At 37.8% G+C, this 15,547-nt stretch overlaps 1 protein-coding gene across 8 annotated transcripts in view; it reads left to right on the top strand.

The window, feature by feature from the left end:
- The window catches only part of SWT1 (SWT1 RNA endoribonuclease homolog), a 96,295-nt gene extending 81,086 nt beyond the window's left edge, over window positions 1-15,209 (top strand). For 6 of the 8 annotated variants that reach the window (XM_019952727.3, XM_073803478.1, XM_019952724.3 and 3 more), the window contains one exon: window positions 8,698-9,703. In XM_019952727.3, coding sequence (XP_019808286.1) covers window positions 8,698-8,827 — 130 coding nt within the window. In that variant the 3' untranslated portion in view covers window positions 8,828-9,703. Of the gene's footprint in view, window positions 1-8,697; window positions 9,704-9,764 lie in introns of those variants that run through there. The other 2 variants (XR_012331156.1, XM_019952723.3) reach the window with 1 other exon arrangement.
- The last annotated feature ends 338 nt before the right edge of the window (window positions 15,210-15,547 follow it).

The following is a 15,547-nucleotide window of genomic DNA, read 5'->3' as shown; positions in this document are numbered from 1 at the left end:
TCCATACAAATTTTAAGATTTTTTGTTACAGTTCTGTAAAAAAAATGCCATTGGTAATTTGATAGGGATTGCATTGAATCTGTAGATTGCTTTGGGTAGAATAGTCATTTTCACAATATTGATTCTTCCAATCCAAGAACATGGTATATCTCTCCATCTGTTTGTGTCATCTTGATTTCTTTCATCAGTGTCTTATAGTTTTCTGAATACTGGTCTTTTACCTCCTTAGGTAGGTTTATTCCTAGGTATTTAATTATTTTTGTTGCAGTGGTGAATGGGATTGTTTCCTTAATTTCTCCTTCTGATCTTTTGTTGTTAGTGTATAGGAATGTGAGAGATTTCTGTGCATTAATTTAGTATTCTGCAACTTTACCATATTCATTGATTAGCTTTAGTAGTTTTCTGGTGGCATCTTTAGGATTCTCTATGTATAGTATCATGTCGTCTACAAACAGTGCCAGCTTTACTTCTTCTTTTCCATTGTATTCCTTTTATTTCTTTTACTTCTCTGATTGCAGTGGCTAGGACTTCCAAAACTGTGTTGAATAATAGTGGCTAGAATGGACATCCTTTTCTTGTTCCTGATGTTAGAGGAAATGCTTTCAATTTTTCACCATTGAGAATGATGTTTGCTGTGGGTTTGTTGTATATGGCCTTTATTATGTTGAGGTAGGTTCCCTCTATGCCTGCTTTCTGGAGAGTTTTTATCATAAGTGGGTGTTGAATTTTGTCAGAAGCTTTTTCTGCATCTATTGAGATGATCATATGGTTTTTCTTCTTCAATTTGTTAATATGGTGTATCACATTGATTGATTTGCATATATTGAAGAATCCTTGCATCCCTTCATCATGGTGTATGATCCTTTCAGTGTGTTGTTGGATTCTGTTTGCTAGTATTTTGTTGAGGATTTTTGCATCTATATTCATCAGTGATATTGGTCTGTAATTCTCTTTTTTAGTAGTATCCTTATCTGGTTTTGGTATCAGAGTGATGGTGCCTTCATAGAATATGTTTGGGAATGTTGCTTCCTCTGCAATTTTTTGGGAGAGTTTGAGAAGGATAGGTGTTAGCTCTTCTCTAAATGTTTGATAGAATTCACCTGTGAAGCCATCTGGTCCTAGACTTTTGTTTGTTGAAAGATTTTTAATCACAGTTTCAATTTCATTACTTGAGATTGGTCTGTTCATATTTTCTGTTTCTTCCTGTTTCAGTCTTGGAAGGTTTTACCTTTCTAAGAATTTGTCCATTTCTTCCAGATTGTCCATTTTCTTGGCATAGAATTGCTTGTAGTAGTCTCTTATGATACTTTGTATTTCTGTGGTGTCTGTTGTAACTTCTCCTTTTTCATTTCTAATTTTATTGATTTGAGTCCTCTCTTGTTGAGTCTGGCTAAAGGTTTATCAATTTTGTTTACCTTCTCAAAGAACCAGCTTTTAGTTTTCTTGATCTTTGCTATTGTTTTCTTTGTTTCTATTTCATTTATTTCTGCTCTGATCTTTATGATTTCTTTCCTTCGACTAACTTTGGGTTTTGTTTGTTCTTCTTTCTCTAGTTCCTTTGGGTGTAAGGTTAGATTGTTTTTTTGAGATTTCTCTTGTTTCTTGAGGTAGGCTTGTATTGCTACAATCTTCCCTCTTAGAACTGCTTTTGCTGCATCCCATAGGTTTTGGATCGTCGTGTTTTCGTTGTCTTTTTTCTCTAGGTATTTTTTGTTTCCTCCTCGATTTCTTCTTTGATCTCTTGGTTATTTAGTAACATATTGTTTAACCTCTATGTGTTTGTGTTTTTTACGTTTTTTTCCCTGTAATCGATTTCTAATCTTATAGCGTTGTGGTCGGAAAAGATGCTTGATATGATTTCTATTTTCTTAAATTTACCAAGGCTTGATTTGTGACCCAAGATGTGATCTATCCTGGAGGATGTTCCATGTGCACTTGAGAAGAAAGTGTAATCTGCTGTGTTTGGATGGAATGTCCTATAAACATCAATTAAATCTATCTGGTCTATTATGTCATTTAAAGCTTGTGTTTCTTTATTAATTTTCTGTCTGGATGATCTGTCCATTGGAGTAAGGGAGGTGTTAACATCCCCCGCTATTGTTGTGTTACTGTCAGTTTCCTCTTTTATAGCAGTTAGCAGTTGCCTTATGTATTGAGTTGCTTCTATGTTGGGTGCATATATATTTATAACTGTTATATCTTCTTCTTGGATTGATCTCTTGATCATTATGTAGTGTCCTTCCTTGTCTCTTGTAACATTCTTTATTTTTAAGTCTATTTTATCTGATATGAGTATTGCTACTCCAGCTTTCTTTTGATTTCCACTTGCATGTAATATCTTTTTCCATCCCCTCACTTTCAGTCTGTATGTGTCCTAGGTCTGATGTGGGTCTCTTGTAGACAGCGTATGTATGGGTCTTGTTTTTGTATCCATTCAGCGAGCCTGTATCTTTTGATTGGAGCATTTAATCCATTCACATTTAAGGTAATTATCGATGTGTATGTTCCTGTTACCATTTTCTTAATTGTTATGGGTTTGTGTTTGTTGGTCCTTTTCTTCTTTTGTGTCTCCCCCTTAGAGAATTTCCTTTAGCATTTGTTATAGAGCTGATTTGGTGGTGCTGAATTCTCTTAACTTTTTTGTCTGTAAAGCTTTTGATTTCTCTGTCGAATCTGAATGAGATCCTTGCCGGGTAGAGTAATCTTGGTTGTAGGTTCTTCCCTTTCATCACTTTAAATATATCGCGCCGCTCCCTTCTGGCTTGTAGAGTTTCTGTTGAGAAATCAGCTGTTAACCTTATGGGAGTTCCCTTGTATGTTATTTGTCGTTTTCCCTTGTTGCTTTCAATAATTTTTCTTTGTCTTTAATGTTTGTCAATTTGATTACTATGTGTCTCGGCGTGTTTCTCCTTGGGTTTATCCTGCCTGGAACTCTCTGCGCTTCCTGGACTTGGGTGACTATTTCCTAACCATGTTAGGGACGTTTTCGACTGTAATGTCTTCACATATTTTCTCAGGTCCTTTCTCTCTTTCTTCTCCTTCTGGGACCCCTATAAATGCGAATGTTGTTGCACTTAATGTTGTCCCAAAGGTCTCTTAGGCTGTCTTCATTTCTTTTCATTGTTTTTTCTTTATTCCTTTCTGCAGCAGTGAATTCCACCGTTCTGTCTTCCAGGTCACTTATCCGTTTTTTGCCTCAGTTATTCTGCTATTGATTCCTTCTAGTGTAGTTTTCATTTCCGTTATTGTATTGTTCATCTCTGTTTGTTTGTTCTTTAATTCTTCTAGGTCTTTGTTAAACATTTCTTGCATCTTCTCAATCTTTGCCTCCATTCTTTTTCCAAGGTCCTGGATCATCTTCACTATTATTATTCTGAATTCTTTTTCTGGAAGGTTGCTATCTCCACTTCATTTAGTTGTTTTTCTGGGGTTTTAGCTTGTTACTTCATCTGGTACAAAGTTCTCTGCCTTTTCATTTTGTCTGTCTTTCTGCGAATGTGGTTTTCCTTCCACAGGCTGCAGAATTGTTCTTCTTGCTTCTGCTGTCTGCCCTCTTCGTATTGTTCCTTATTTCAACATTGAGATTCATCCACATTGAGGCATGGAGCAATAGTCAGTTTACACTCAGTTCTATTATAACATGACATATGTGTTCCTAAGTATCACTGTTATGCAGATTGCATACTACATACTGAACTATGCAAATTCATGCAATAAAAGCCACAGGTCTCATAGAAAAGGTGGAGTTGGGGTACATCACTCACAAACTTAATAAGTGGGCTTCCCTGGTGGCGCAGTGGTTGAGAGTCTGCCTGCTGATGCAAGGGACACGGGTTCGTGCCCCGGTCCGGGAAGATCCCACATGCCGCGGAGCGGCTGGGCCCGTGAGCCATGGCCACTGGGCCTGCGCGTCCAGAGCCTGTGTTCTGCAACAGGAGAGGCCACAACAGTGAGAGGCCCACGTACTGAGAAAAAAAAAAAAACTTAATAAAGGACGTTGAAAAAAAGATAGGAACCTAATCTAAATAGTATCACAGTTTTACACATTTTAGGACACATTGGTCCTAAAATGGTTAAAAAATGGTTAAAAAATACATAAGTCCTAAAATAAATCGAACACTTTAAAAGAAGGTGAAGTTTGCTATGGACGTGATCATAGGAAAGGTTGTAGCCTGTGGATTAGTGTGATGTGGTAGAATCTGAAATTGGATATAAGGGTGTAGCACCAGATATGAATAGTTGTGGCTCATAACAGGAGGAAAGCTGAGGTAGCTGGTACGTATTTGAAGTACATGCATGTGTGTATTGTGTGTATTCCTAAGCAGTTTGGTTCAGCTGCGGTGCAGTTTTCTCTGTTCATCTAGCATTTTTCACTGTTGAAATCCTGTTTAAGAAAATGCAAAATTTTTGTTGTGCTCAAATTGTTCCTTAATGTATTGATGGTGTTGCAACAAATTCTTGTGTTCTAAACAAGAACTGTAACAGAACTGATGGTATTTTTACTGCTATGTAATGTGCCACTGTATCACTAAACCACAGTTTATTTGCCATTTGTAATTTGCAGATATATTTGTGTAGCTATAAAATTGTATGAGAAGACATGGTGACAGAGTTAATTATCAAGGTGCTTCTACTGGTAAAACTCTAGATTGATAAATATATTTGATGATATCAAGACACTAGGATTGATAATCATACACAAATGTTATTAGGCAGCATAACTATGAAAATTCACTCACTCACTAGATTAAAGTAGGTTTTCTAAGAAAATCTGAAGCCAGTGGGGCATGCATTATCTGTTGTAGCTGGGGGTGAAAATGGTTTTTTACCCTGATATTCAGACTCTCAATTAATCAGTTGTACTCTTATTTATATATCTTTACAAATACTCCACATTTAAAGATTTGTGTACATGAGATTTGTGTCAAAAATACAATGTCTTCCAACCTTAGTGATACTTTTGAAGGTGTAGAAAGGTCACCATATATAACTTGGAGGGCAGAGTCCCTTGCAGGATGGTTTCAATCAAGTGTCTAAAATTATTTTGACTTCAGCTTACTGTTTAAATACTTTGGAGGTTTTGGTTTTTTGTTTGTTTGTTTTTTGCAGGGGGGAGGGTGCAAGGGTCAAGCTTGAATGTTCAAAGTTAAAGTGGTAGTACCCATTTTTCTCTTTGTTTTCCCTCCACTTACTATGCCAGGGATTTGAATTATGATATTAATTAATAAGCTCCCTCTTATATCCTAAAAGTGTGAGTTTTAAGAGAAATCAAATACATCTAATATCTTGAATGCATTAGAAAATGGGGATTGCTGTTCAACGGGCTTTTGGTTATTAGCTTTTAGATTTGTTACTCTGTTGTTTGTTTTGAAATTATTTGCCATATTTTCAGTGAATGGTCCCTCCCATATTAGCCTCTGGTGTACTCCACAGCTCATGTAAGCTGCCAGAAGACAGAGGTTCTTTTCGTTTCAGTAGTCTATGCTAGACACAGAGCCAAACACAATAGATACGAGGTAGCAGAGTTTCCCTGTGACTCAGAGGTGAGAACAGAAGAATGATTTAACTTGGCAAAGACAGTTACTTAGATTGTCTGAATTTGCTAATCTTTGTTTTTGATTTGTAAAGTGTTCCTTGTGAAGGAAGAGGCTATGATGTGCCCAACACCATATTTATTGCAATAGGGAGGAAATTAAGTAGCTCAAGAACAGAAAACTATTTTGTAGGTTCTGATAAAGCAAGTAATTAAGGTTTCAGATTGAAAGTAGCTTTGATCAAAAGTTGAATTCCATGACACAGTAGAACCTTGATGTTTATATGTATAAATCAGTGTTTTCTGTCTTCTGCAGTTTGTAGGTTCTTTGTTATAGCTTTTGCTCTTGCCAGTGGGGTCTGAGCACTGCTTACCCTGAGCAGATGAGGAGTTTGCTCAGAAAATCCAGGATGGTAAATTATAACAAGATTATCAAACAAATATCTTGTGTGTGATGTCTTCTACATATATGAGAAATAGGAACAGTATTTAATTCACTTTGTTTGACAGAATGTTCTGACATGTTGGCAAGACAAGTCTCTAAGGTCATTTTTTCTATGTGAAATGCACATTAGTTTGTGACATCAGCTCCATAAAGTACCTGGCGTATCCACGTAATATGCCGCCTGAGGCATGTGTACCAGGAGCAGCCTTGTTTTCCTTCTAGCAGGTGCTTTCACGGATTACTGCTTTCTGACTCCAGGAATTGGCTCCATGGTAGTATCTTCTAGATTACATTAGAGCTGTGGTTCCTGGACCTGAGTGTCAGCACCACCTGGGAACTTGCAAGGAATGCAAACTCTAAGGCTCCAGCCCAGACCTTCTGAATCAGAAACTGTTTATATACTGTTTTTATATGCACTACACTGTATTCCATTTTTCCTTTATTTGAGATGCACATTGCAAATGTATAGAAACATTGAGAGAGTTGTAAAACATATCCATTGTAGACTTTTTTCTTGTACCTAAAAAGGATTTTGGAAAAACTGCATCAAATATTGGAGTTAGGGCACTTAAATTCACTACTGCCATGCCACTTTGACAAAACTAGCTATGGAAATGAGTCAGATAACCACTGGAATTATTTTTTAATTGATCTGATCAAGTTTCCAGTTATTTTGACCCATCTGAGATTTGGTCAATTTAAGTTTGATACTCATAATAGGACAATTTAGAAAGACAGCGGCAGTTCTTTAGAAGTTTCATGAGCAATATAGAATTGCAGAACTAGAAGCAACCTCCAGTCTCGAGCTTTGTTCCAGAAAGGATTAGGAGTTGGGATTGTTTAGTTTGGAAAAGAGAAATAGGGTCACTATAAGGGACATAAAATATTTGTACTATTAGAAGAAATAAGAATAGCAACTTTTTGTTTTGTTTTAATTTAGGCAGACAGGTCAGATAGGTAATTTTTTAAGGCCCAATGTAAAGGAAGAACTTTCTAGCAATTAAGAGATATCAAAATATGTAATGGCCTTTCTCTCAGTTGTAAATATCTCATCACCTGGAGGTGAAAGCCAAGGTGAGCTGATTCATTGGGGATGCTACAGAATGGTAGACAAAAGTGTTAATATTCTGCCATATCTAATATTCTGCCATTCTGCATACAATCCACAGGGAAAAGGAACTCAAGAATTACTATCTTCATAGTCTAGTATGGACCCAACACATGTGATGAAAAACACCTGGTACTTTCCTCAGCCAGCAATGACAACTTGATGCAGGAAGCAAAATCTGTAGGTGATAATCCATTGTCAGAATGCTGACTCCCACAAGTAAAACCAAATGCCATTAGGATGAAAAGAGGGGATAGGGCTCTCCTCTTAGCTATGAGAGGAGGAAAAAAGAGGAGAAGAAAAAGAAAAGACATCGAAATAGATTAAAAGTCTAGTTACTAAGGAATTTTCTTCCACATGTGGAATAAGTAACCAAGAACAGGAATAGGGGCCTGCCCTTTTTATTTCATTTTCAAGTTTATAAGAAGACATTTTACATCTCTCCAATTTTGGACCTCTTAGGGTCTTCGGAAAATCATTTTCTGAGCAGTTATAAAGAACTGGCAACGACATAACACGGATTTTAAGCACTCCAAATGCAGGAAACAGGACTAGAGTAACACAAAGCCAAAAGTCAGGTTTCAGCCAGCCCCAGGGAAGCCACACGTCTTCAGGAAGTGAGGCTGCTCAAAATACAGTGTATTTACTTTGCTGCGGCTCCTAGCTCTCATCCTAGTCCTTGAGCTCTGATTGACTTCTTTTTTCTTCATACCCTGCATCAAGGGATCCGTGAGGGAGGAGGGGCAGTGTGCAAAGGCAGCTGGAAGTCCTCCCCGACACTCTGGACATGGTTCAGAGCAATCTTAGAAGCCAAAGAAGTCATAACAGTGTAATTTTCATAACTGCCATTTCTTGAACACCTTTATATACCAGATGCTGTACTGGGTACTGGGTATTCTTCGTGAACTTATGTAGACCATCTCTCAATAGATTTAAATAGGTTTCCATGAGATTTGAACTCTATAGACACCATGTATAATGGATTGGTGCTCTAACCGATAACTTAAAGACCTCACAGCTTGTAGGCCTCCTGTCAGCTTTTGAGAGTCCAGCCAGGCTTCATCTTAGATAAAATTGTGAGTATCATGGCAAATATCAGGCCTTTACTCCCTGCTTCCCCACCTCTGGTTTAGAGTAAATATCTAGTATTCATTTGTTAATGACTAGGTTACCTATCTTGACAATTCTCTTTAAGAGTTGAAGCTCTGTCAACTTCCTATCCCCTCACCAGTGTCTGTTCCTGTCTGGAGTTGCACCCTCTTAGTATCCTCCAGTTTACCTGTTCTCTAACTCCCAAGCCAAATAAAACAAAAATATGTGATCTACTCCACAGCGTTCTTGTTGACAGCAGGTCTGCCATGGGAAGCTTTATTCCTGAATGAAGGAATTGCACCAAAATCATCTCCATGTTGACTGTCTGCGAACCCGTGCTGCTAAGTGCTTATCCTCCCATGTTGTTTGGTTTGGGCTAAGGATCCATAACTTTGGCATTTTCGCTCTCAGATATCAAATAATGTATTTCAACTCCCAGTGTTCTCCTGTTGTATTAAGATTTTTTTTATTTATCTGACTAGCTCTCTTGTAGTGATATAAAATTTCTTTATCCCCTAGGGAAAAGTTAACCATCGGATGCCGCCAGCTGGTTGAGATGGAACACACCATGCAACAGTGCAATGCCTCCGTCTATATGGAGGCCAAAAACAGGGGATGGTGTGAAGACATGCTCAACTATAGAACCTAGGTGCTGATTTTGTAACTTAGAAGGAATGCATCTGTCTTCAGGAACAACAGAGTAGCTTTCAACCTTTTGTGCCAAACCCGGGAGACTTGCAAGAAATGCCTTAAGAAATGTCTCAAATGTCAATGTCTCATAAGTACAAAAAGATGATTGCCTATTTCTGACAACCTCATTGAGGTTCTGATGTGTCCATTGTGGGATAAACTGTGAACTCAACTTGTCTGAAGTTGACTTTACCTCCCTACCTCTACTCCTAATACTGAGCCAGTGTGTCTAAGGAAAGGAGAGCCATCTTTTTGGTCATCTTAGGGCAAGAGCCACTGCGGCATCTGAGGAAGGCCCAGGACACAGTGTTAGCATCTCTCTCAACAATAAATATGGGTATGTGACCAGAGACGTTTCCAAACCTCAAGAAAGAATTAGGACATGACCATGCTCACCATATTCCACAAGAGAAATCTTACCCTGGGCTGTTCTATGATCAAACTGTCTTCCATGTAGACATAATACGTAATACGTATCCCTTCTACTTCCCCCAAGGTAAGGGAAGTAGAATTTTGACTTTGGCTCCAACTTGCTGCAGTAGCCTCTTTTCTTCCCTGACCTTGTCACTTCTCAGTGCATTTCTCATGGGATAAACAGGGAGACCCCTCTGCTCAGTGTCCTCTTAAATGTGAAACAGCATGGATTTATCAGGTAGCAGTGGCTGATGTTTGCCCCTGGCTAAACCAAGTGTTTAACTGACTTCTTTAGTTATAAATACCATCTATGGAAATCCTTGTTTACTAAAGTATATTATGCTTTTGTTAATACATTAGATTAAATCTAATTTGGTATTCTATTATAAATGTTAATTTATTTTTTTTAAAAAACAATGAATTATTTTTAGTGATTTTGCTTTTCATTTTACTTCCAAATTTTTTTTCTGAACTGCATACAGGTATGATTATAAAAGTGAACCTCCAATGAAAGAGAACTATGCAGGATGCCCACTAGCAGGAAGAAGGATCCGATGAGCTTTGTTTGCTTAGAAAGCCACACCTCCTCCTGGGGCTCAAAGTGCCCTCAGGGATATGAGCCTGGGTAGAAGGAGAAGCTTCCAGAGCACCTCTGCTGTCTGCCTCTTTCCTTTTCCATCCCCTCCCCCTACCAAATATGTCTTCAGACTTTTATCCCTCAGCTGCTTCTAGTTGTTATTGAGTTTTGCCCTGCTTTGTTTTTGTTGCTGTTGTTGTTGTTTTGGTCGCAGCTTGCAGGATCTTAGTTCCCTGACTAGGGATTGAACCGTGGGCCACTGCAGTGAAAGCGCAGAGTCCTAACCCCTGGACTGCCAGGGAACTCCTTGCTGTGCTTCATTACCTCCCTTTTTCTCTCTTATCTTTTTAATATGTTATACTTTTTAGGAAATTTCTTTTCACTCCTATCATCTGAATACTTCTACGTATTTCACCCTACGCATGTGGATTTTAATTTTATCCTAATCTATGTGTCTTTCACTTTGTGTGTTAATTTGTCAATTTTCAACCTTTTTTAAATTTTTTTTTTTTTTTTTTTTTTTTTTTTTTTTTTTTTGCGGTACGCGGGCCTCTCACTGTTGTGGCCTCTCCTGTTGCGGAGCACAGGCTCCAGATGCGCAGGCTCAGCGGCCATGGCTCACGGGCCCAGCCGCTCCGCGGCATGTGGGATCTTCCCGGACTGGGGCATGAACCCATGTCCCCTGCATCGGCAGGCAGACTCTCAACCACTGCGCCACCAGGGAAGCCCTAAATATTTATTTTGATATGTGAAAATGTTTTAACTTTCTAGTCTTATTTTTATCTTTAGAAGACATTCTTTAAAATTTTTTTAGTGTTTGTTTCTTTGAAATGTAAGGGTTTTGGGGGTTTTTTTCTTCTTTTTGTTGCCTTCTTTTCTTATCTTAAACTTTAATTTAGACTTTTTTTCTAACAGTACAGTGTGGGAGTTGAGGTATCCCTTTCCTCCCATCCCCTGCTCGCTCTTTTCTGGGTCTCCCCTCTGGATTGGAGTAACTCAGTTGACATAAGGATCCTAAGCCCCACCTTGGTAAGTTTGTTTTCATGGGAAATTATCATATCTTTAGAACTCCAGGTTTTAAAATCTTCATTCAGTAAACATAGCTATTATATTTGGGGCAGAAGCTTCATAAGCATGCCATGAACCAGAAGGGACTGATGGGAAAAGTCACATGAGGGCAAGGGCTCTCTACATAAAGTCTTGCCTTAGTGAGAAGCTGGTGATAACTTCCTGAGAAGCATCCCTGAGGATTTTGACAGCAAAGTTCCTGGAACCATTTTACTGTAGCCTTTTCCAGCTTACCTCCACAAGATAGTCCATTTCCTTCTGGAAAGGACCAGGGAGGGTCCCCTGGCTTGGCCAGGCCACAGCTCTTCCAGCATTCTGAGCCAAAGAAAAGTTGGCTAAAGACTTAAGAGTCTGTTGTACCCTACTGGGTCCTCCTGTTAGGACCTGCAGTGGGCACTTGGGACTGCACAGATTGGAACTTCATAGATGGGTTAATTTCACTCTCCTATCATTGTCTTTGCCTGTCATGAAAGACAGGGGACACAAGACAAACCTGAAACTTTATTTCCTTGATCTTTTGGCCATCATCTTAAAACACAAGTTCTTTCACCCTTTCAGGGTTGATCCACAATTATTTAGTGTCGTGGTCTCCCTTAAGAACCTAGCTTTTATTGTTCATACTCCTGATGTGACATCTCCCCACGCCCACCTATCTATTGGAGCCTTTTAGCTCCCTACCGTGTGAGATGGGATGAAGTTACCTTTATCTTCTCAGAGGGAATATACCTCACTACTGAATAATGAAATGCATCCTCCACTTAGGAAGTGCTGCCACCCATATTCCTTTTCCGATTTAGATTGGACTGACAGTCCAGTCTCCCTCCCAGTTGGTGGCTCTTTAAGCTATTTTGCCAACAAACAACAAAAAACCCCACTCCAGTGAAAATAAGCAACTCCATGAGCTTTAAGCAGAATTTACAGCTATGAACCTATAAGGTAAGGCAGTAAGACACTCAAAATCTCAGTTACCAACATGGCTCGCTGCTCCTAACTACAAACCAAATTCAGTATCCTAGCCTTCGCAACTCTTATTGTAGACTAATGGTTATCGCTGAACTACATTAACTCAGTACATACCCTTGCATGGCCAGTGGGGATGAACGGTTCCCTGATGTGATTTCCAGTCAGGTAAAATATTGACATGTCCTAGACTTTTTAAAAAAGGCTTTTCCCTTTAAAGGTTTGGTTAAGCTAGAAAGACAAAACTTTTTCAAGTGTAAAACTGTAGTTTTGAGTTTTGTCAAACACAATCACATAATCACCAGCACACTCAAGTAATGAGTTCCATTGCTCCTCGAAATTCCCTTGTGCCCCTTTGTAGCCAACTCCCATCCCCATCTCAGGAAGCCACTGATGTGTCTGCTATCCATGTAGCTCTTTTCCAGAATGCTATGCAAATGGAGGCTTTTGAAGCTGGCTTTTCACTTAGCATGATGCTTCTGAGGATCCATCCATGTTGTTTTATCAATAAATACTTCAGTGTTTTTATTCCTGAGTAGTATTCCATTTTATTCATGTACCCTTCCATTCATTCGCCAGTTGGAAGGATATTTGAATTTTCAGTTTTTGGTGATTATGAATAAAGCTGCTATATTCATACACAGGTTTCTGTAAGAACAGGTTTTCATTTCACTTGGATAAATACCTAGGAATGGGATTACTGTGTCATAGGATATTTAACTTTATAAAAAACTGTCAAACTTTTTCCAAACTGACCTTACAATTTTGTAATTCCTCCAGCAATTTGAGAGCTCCAGTTGTCATTTTGCTTTTTACATTTTCCTAATGATCTGTGACAGTAAGCATGTTTTCATGTTATTATTAGACTCCATTTATCTTCTTTGGTGGAGTGTCTTGTTCTAAACCTTTTGCCCATTTGAAAACTGGATGGTTTTATTGAGCTTAGAGAGCTCTGGATGCAAATCCCTTATCAGATGTTTTCTTTCAAGCCTGTACCTTGTAAGGATTTGGCATCACTTTTGGTTAAGATAGAGACAGAACACTTGCATAATGCAGAAGGTAGATCTTACTATCATGATTTGAGAGTAGCCTTAATGGATAGCTGGCCCTGTTAATTATTGATTGGATGACCACCATTACATTTGATAGATGCCTTCAAACTTGGCAACTCTTATTCTTAACTTGCAGGACAGTTCAGTTCATCTCGTAAGAAGTTTCAGTCTCTCGCTCACTGAAGTTTGGTATTCTGTGTGCCTTTCTCCAGGCTAAAATTGTATTAGTCCTGTTGTTCTCTCTGAGCAAATATCTTGTATTTCCACAAGATGTCAACTCTGTATATACTCAGCTTAATAACCAAGCTTTTGCTTCTCACCCTTATTCAAACCCCCAATAGAGAATTGAGCTCCTAACAGTGAAGCCTAAGTACTTTATTGGCCATTGTGCTAGTAACGGTAAGTTAAAGAACCCATGATATGCACTTGAATACATCCCTCTCTTTATGTACTCTACTTATTGCTCAATGTATCATTATCATTTTTAAGACTCTTAAGAAACTTCTGGTCTTATTAAGAAAACTGATGCTTCACAGTAATTGCTTTTTAACCTTCAGATAATTGATTTAATAGATCTCCTGTTAACAGGACCAAATTTGTGGCTTGGCCTTACTATTTGAGATTGATATATTTGATTCATATGTTGGCATTTTCTCCTCTTTTTTCACTCAGTTTACCCTGTATCTTAAGTCTCAATGAGAGACTCTTCAAATCCTTTTTTGAAACAAAGTAGGGTACAAAAAATTGACTAATAAATCCTATAGAGACCGTGTTTTCTGTGACTCATAGTCTTCTAAAGGCAACTCTGGAATTACAGTAATGTCCTAGAGGGACTTTCTCCTTTGCCTACTTCAGTTTTAAGTTAAGAATTCTGAGATCTGGAGAGATTATAGGGCGTACACCTAATATATTAAGCACTAATGATATTCCCAAATCCAGGTCTTTTCCTAAAATATGATTATGTAAGGAATTCTAAAACATTGAAAATGGTAAAGTATTTAAGACATACTAGAAGCCAAAAATCAAAACCCTATCCTTGAAAATCACAGTAAAAGAATTTATTGTGATTTATGCTTGAGTATAATCAATTGTTTTGTTAATTCAAACAGGTATTTTATAGTTTTGCTACTTTTAGAGATTTAGTCTAGTATGTTTTGTGCACTATTACTATTGATTGCAAGAGTGGTTATTACCAATATCATTTCTAAACTATTCCAAAACCCATACTGGTTTAAAAAGAAAATAATTTATGCTGAGGCTATGCCATTTTGTCCTTCCCTCAAAAAAAAAATTACCTTTTAAATGTGGATAAACAGAACTGGTCACTGAGCACTATTTTTTTCTTTATGAAACTTTCTTATATTCAAAACATACTTAAAGAACATAATTTTGGCTACCAAACTACCTGTTTGGCATCAATGGTAATATAGGTAAACTTTGACCCAAAGTATTCCCACATATTATTGCATTAAGCATGTTACATAGGAATTGAGAAGTGATTTCAAGGATTTTACACTGACTCCCCCCACTAAAATTTTATTTCCTTGTGCTAAATAAATAGAACATATACAGATCTATTTTAAAAATATTTCATCATACTAGGCAAATTCAAATCTGCCAACCCAGTTTTAGCCCAGAACCAAACCAGTGATAGTCAGGAACTACACAGCCACCAGGCAAACTGATTTCCTTTCTCGTTGGTTCTCTGTGGGGATAGATGAGTGAAATAAGGTGTCAAAGTCCCAGCGGAACATTTGTAAAAAAAAAATACCTAATTTTCTTCTCACCCAGGTTAGCCAGTGGATAGTCATGTTGTCCCAGTTGGCTCATTAGATTCCTGTGTGCCTCTTTGTCTTCCCAGAGAAAACAAAACTAAAAAACCCCCTTTACATCAGTCCTTATTTCAGATATAAGATGCCAGTTAACTATTTTCCCACAAATACCTTAAGCTCATTTTTACTTGAAAAAAAAAAATTTCCCCCCAAAACTTTTAGTAATGAATGAGTACACAACAACATTTGGATAGTAATCCCATGGTGCAAGGATTTCCTGCAAAGTACCTTTAATATGTTTGCATCAGCAGCAAGCATTAGGATGTTCTAATTTTGGCACCGTAAGTTATATGTGTAGCATTACACGTTAGATACCAAGTCACCACCCCAACCAGTATTTATCCATATGAATAGGAAAACTGAACAAAAACATAGTTCTGATAAAGGCTGCATTCATAAACCCAATACAGTTTAAGGTAATTTTTTTTTTTTTTTTTACAATCAAGGGCTGCCATTTAGGATTGTTTTTTTAATGATAAATAAAAAATAGGAATTATTTAGAAGATAAAATACTTCACTGTTCTTTACTGTTATTAATACAATATTGAGTGTTTTGCTATATAAAATATACTCCCAAGAAGTCAAAGTATTTAAAAACAGTGTATCAAATAAAAATCACAGCCATGTTACTGTTCAGCAACTCCATTCCAATAAACATTGGTATTGCATTCTCAAAAAAAAACAAAAAAAAATTGCAGCTGAGGCAAGAGCTCTCTGAAGCTTGCATTCTGGGCGTGTAAAACACCTCACTGCATACTTTTAAGACTGTCACTCTG

This window comes from Tursiops truncatus, chromosome 1 (assembly GCF_011762595.2).
Source record: "Tursiops truncatus isolate mTurTru1 chromosome 1, mTurTru1.mat.Y, whole genome shotgun sequence".
NCBI classification, from domain to species: Eukaryota; Metazoa; Chordata; class Mammalia; order Artiodactyla; family Delphinidae; genus Tursiops; species Tursiops truncatus.
The sequence above is the reverse complement of the archived record's forward strand: the minus strand, read 5'-3'. Positions and strand labels throughout refer to the sequence as shown.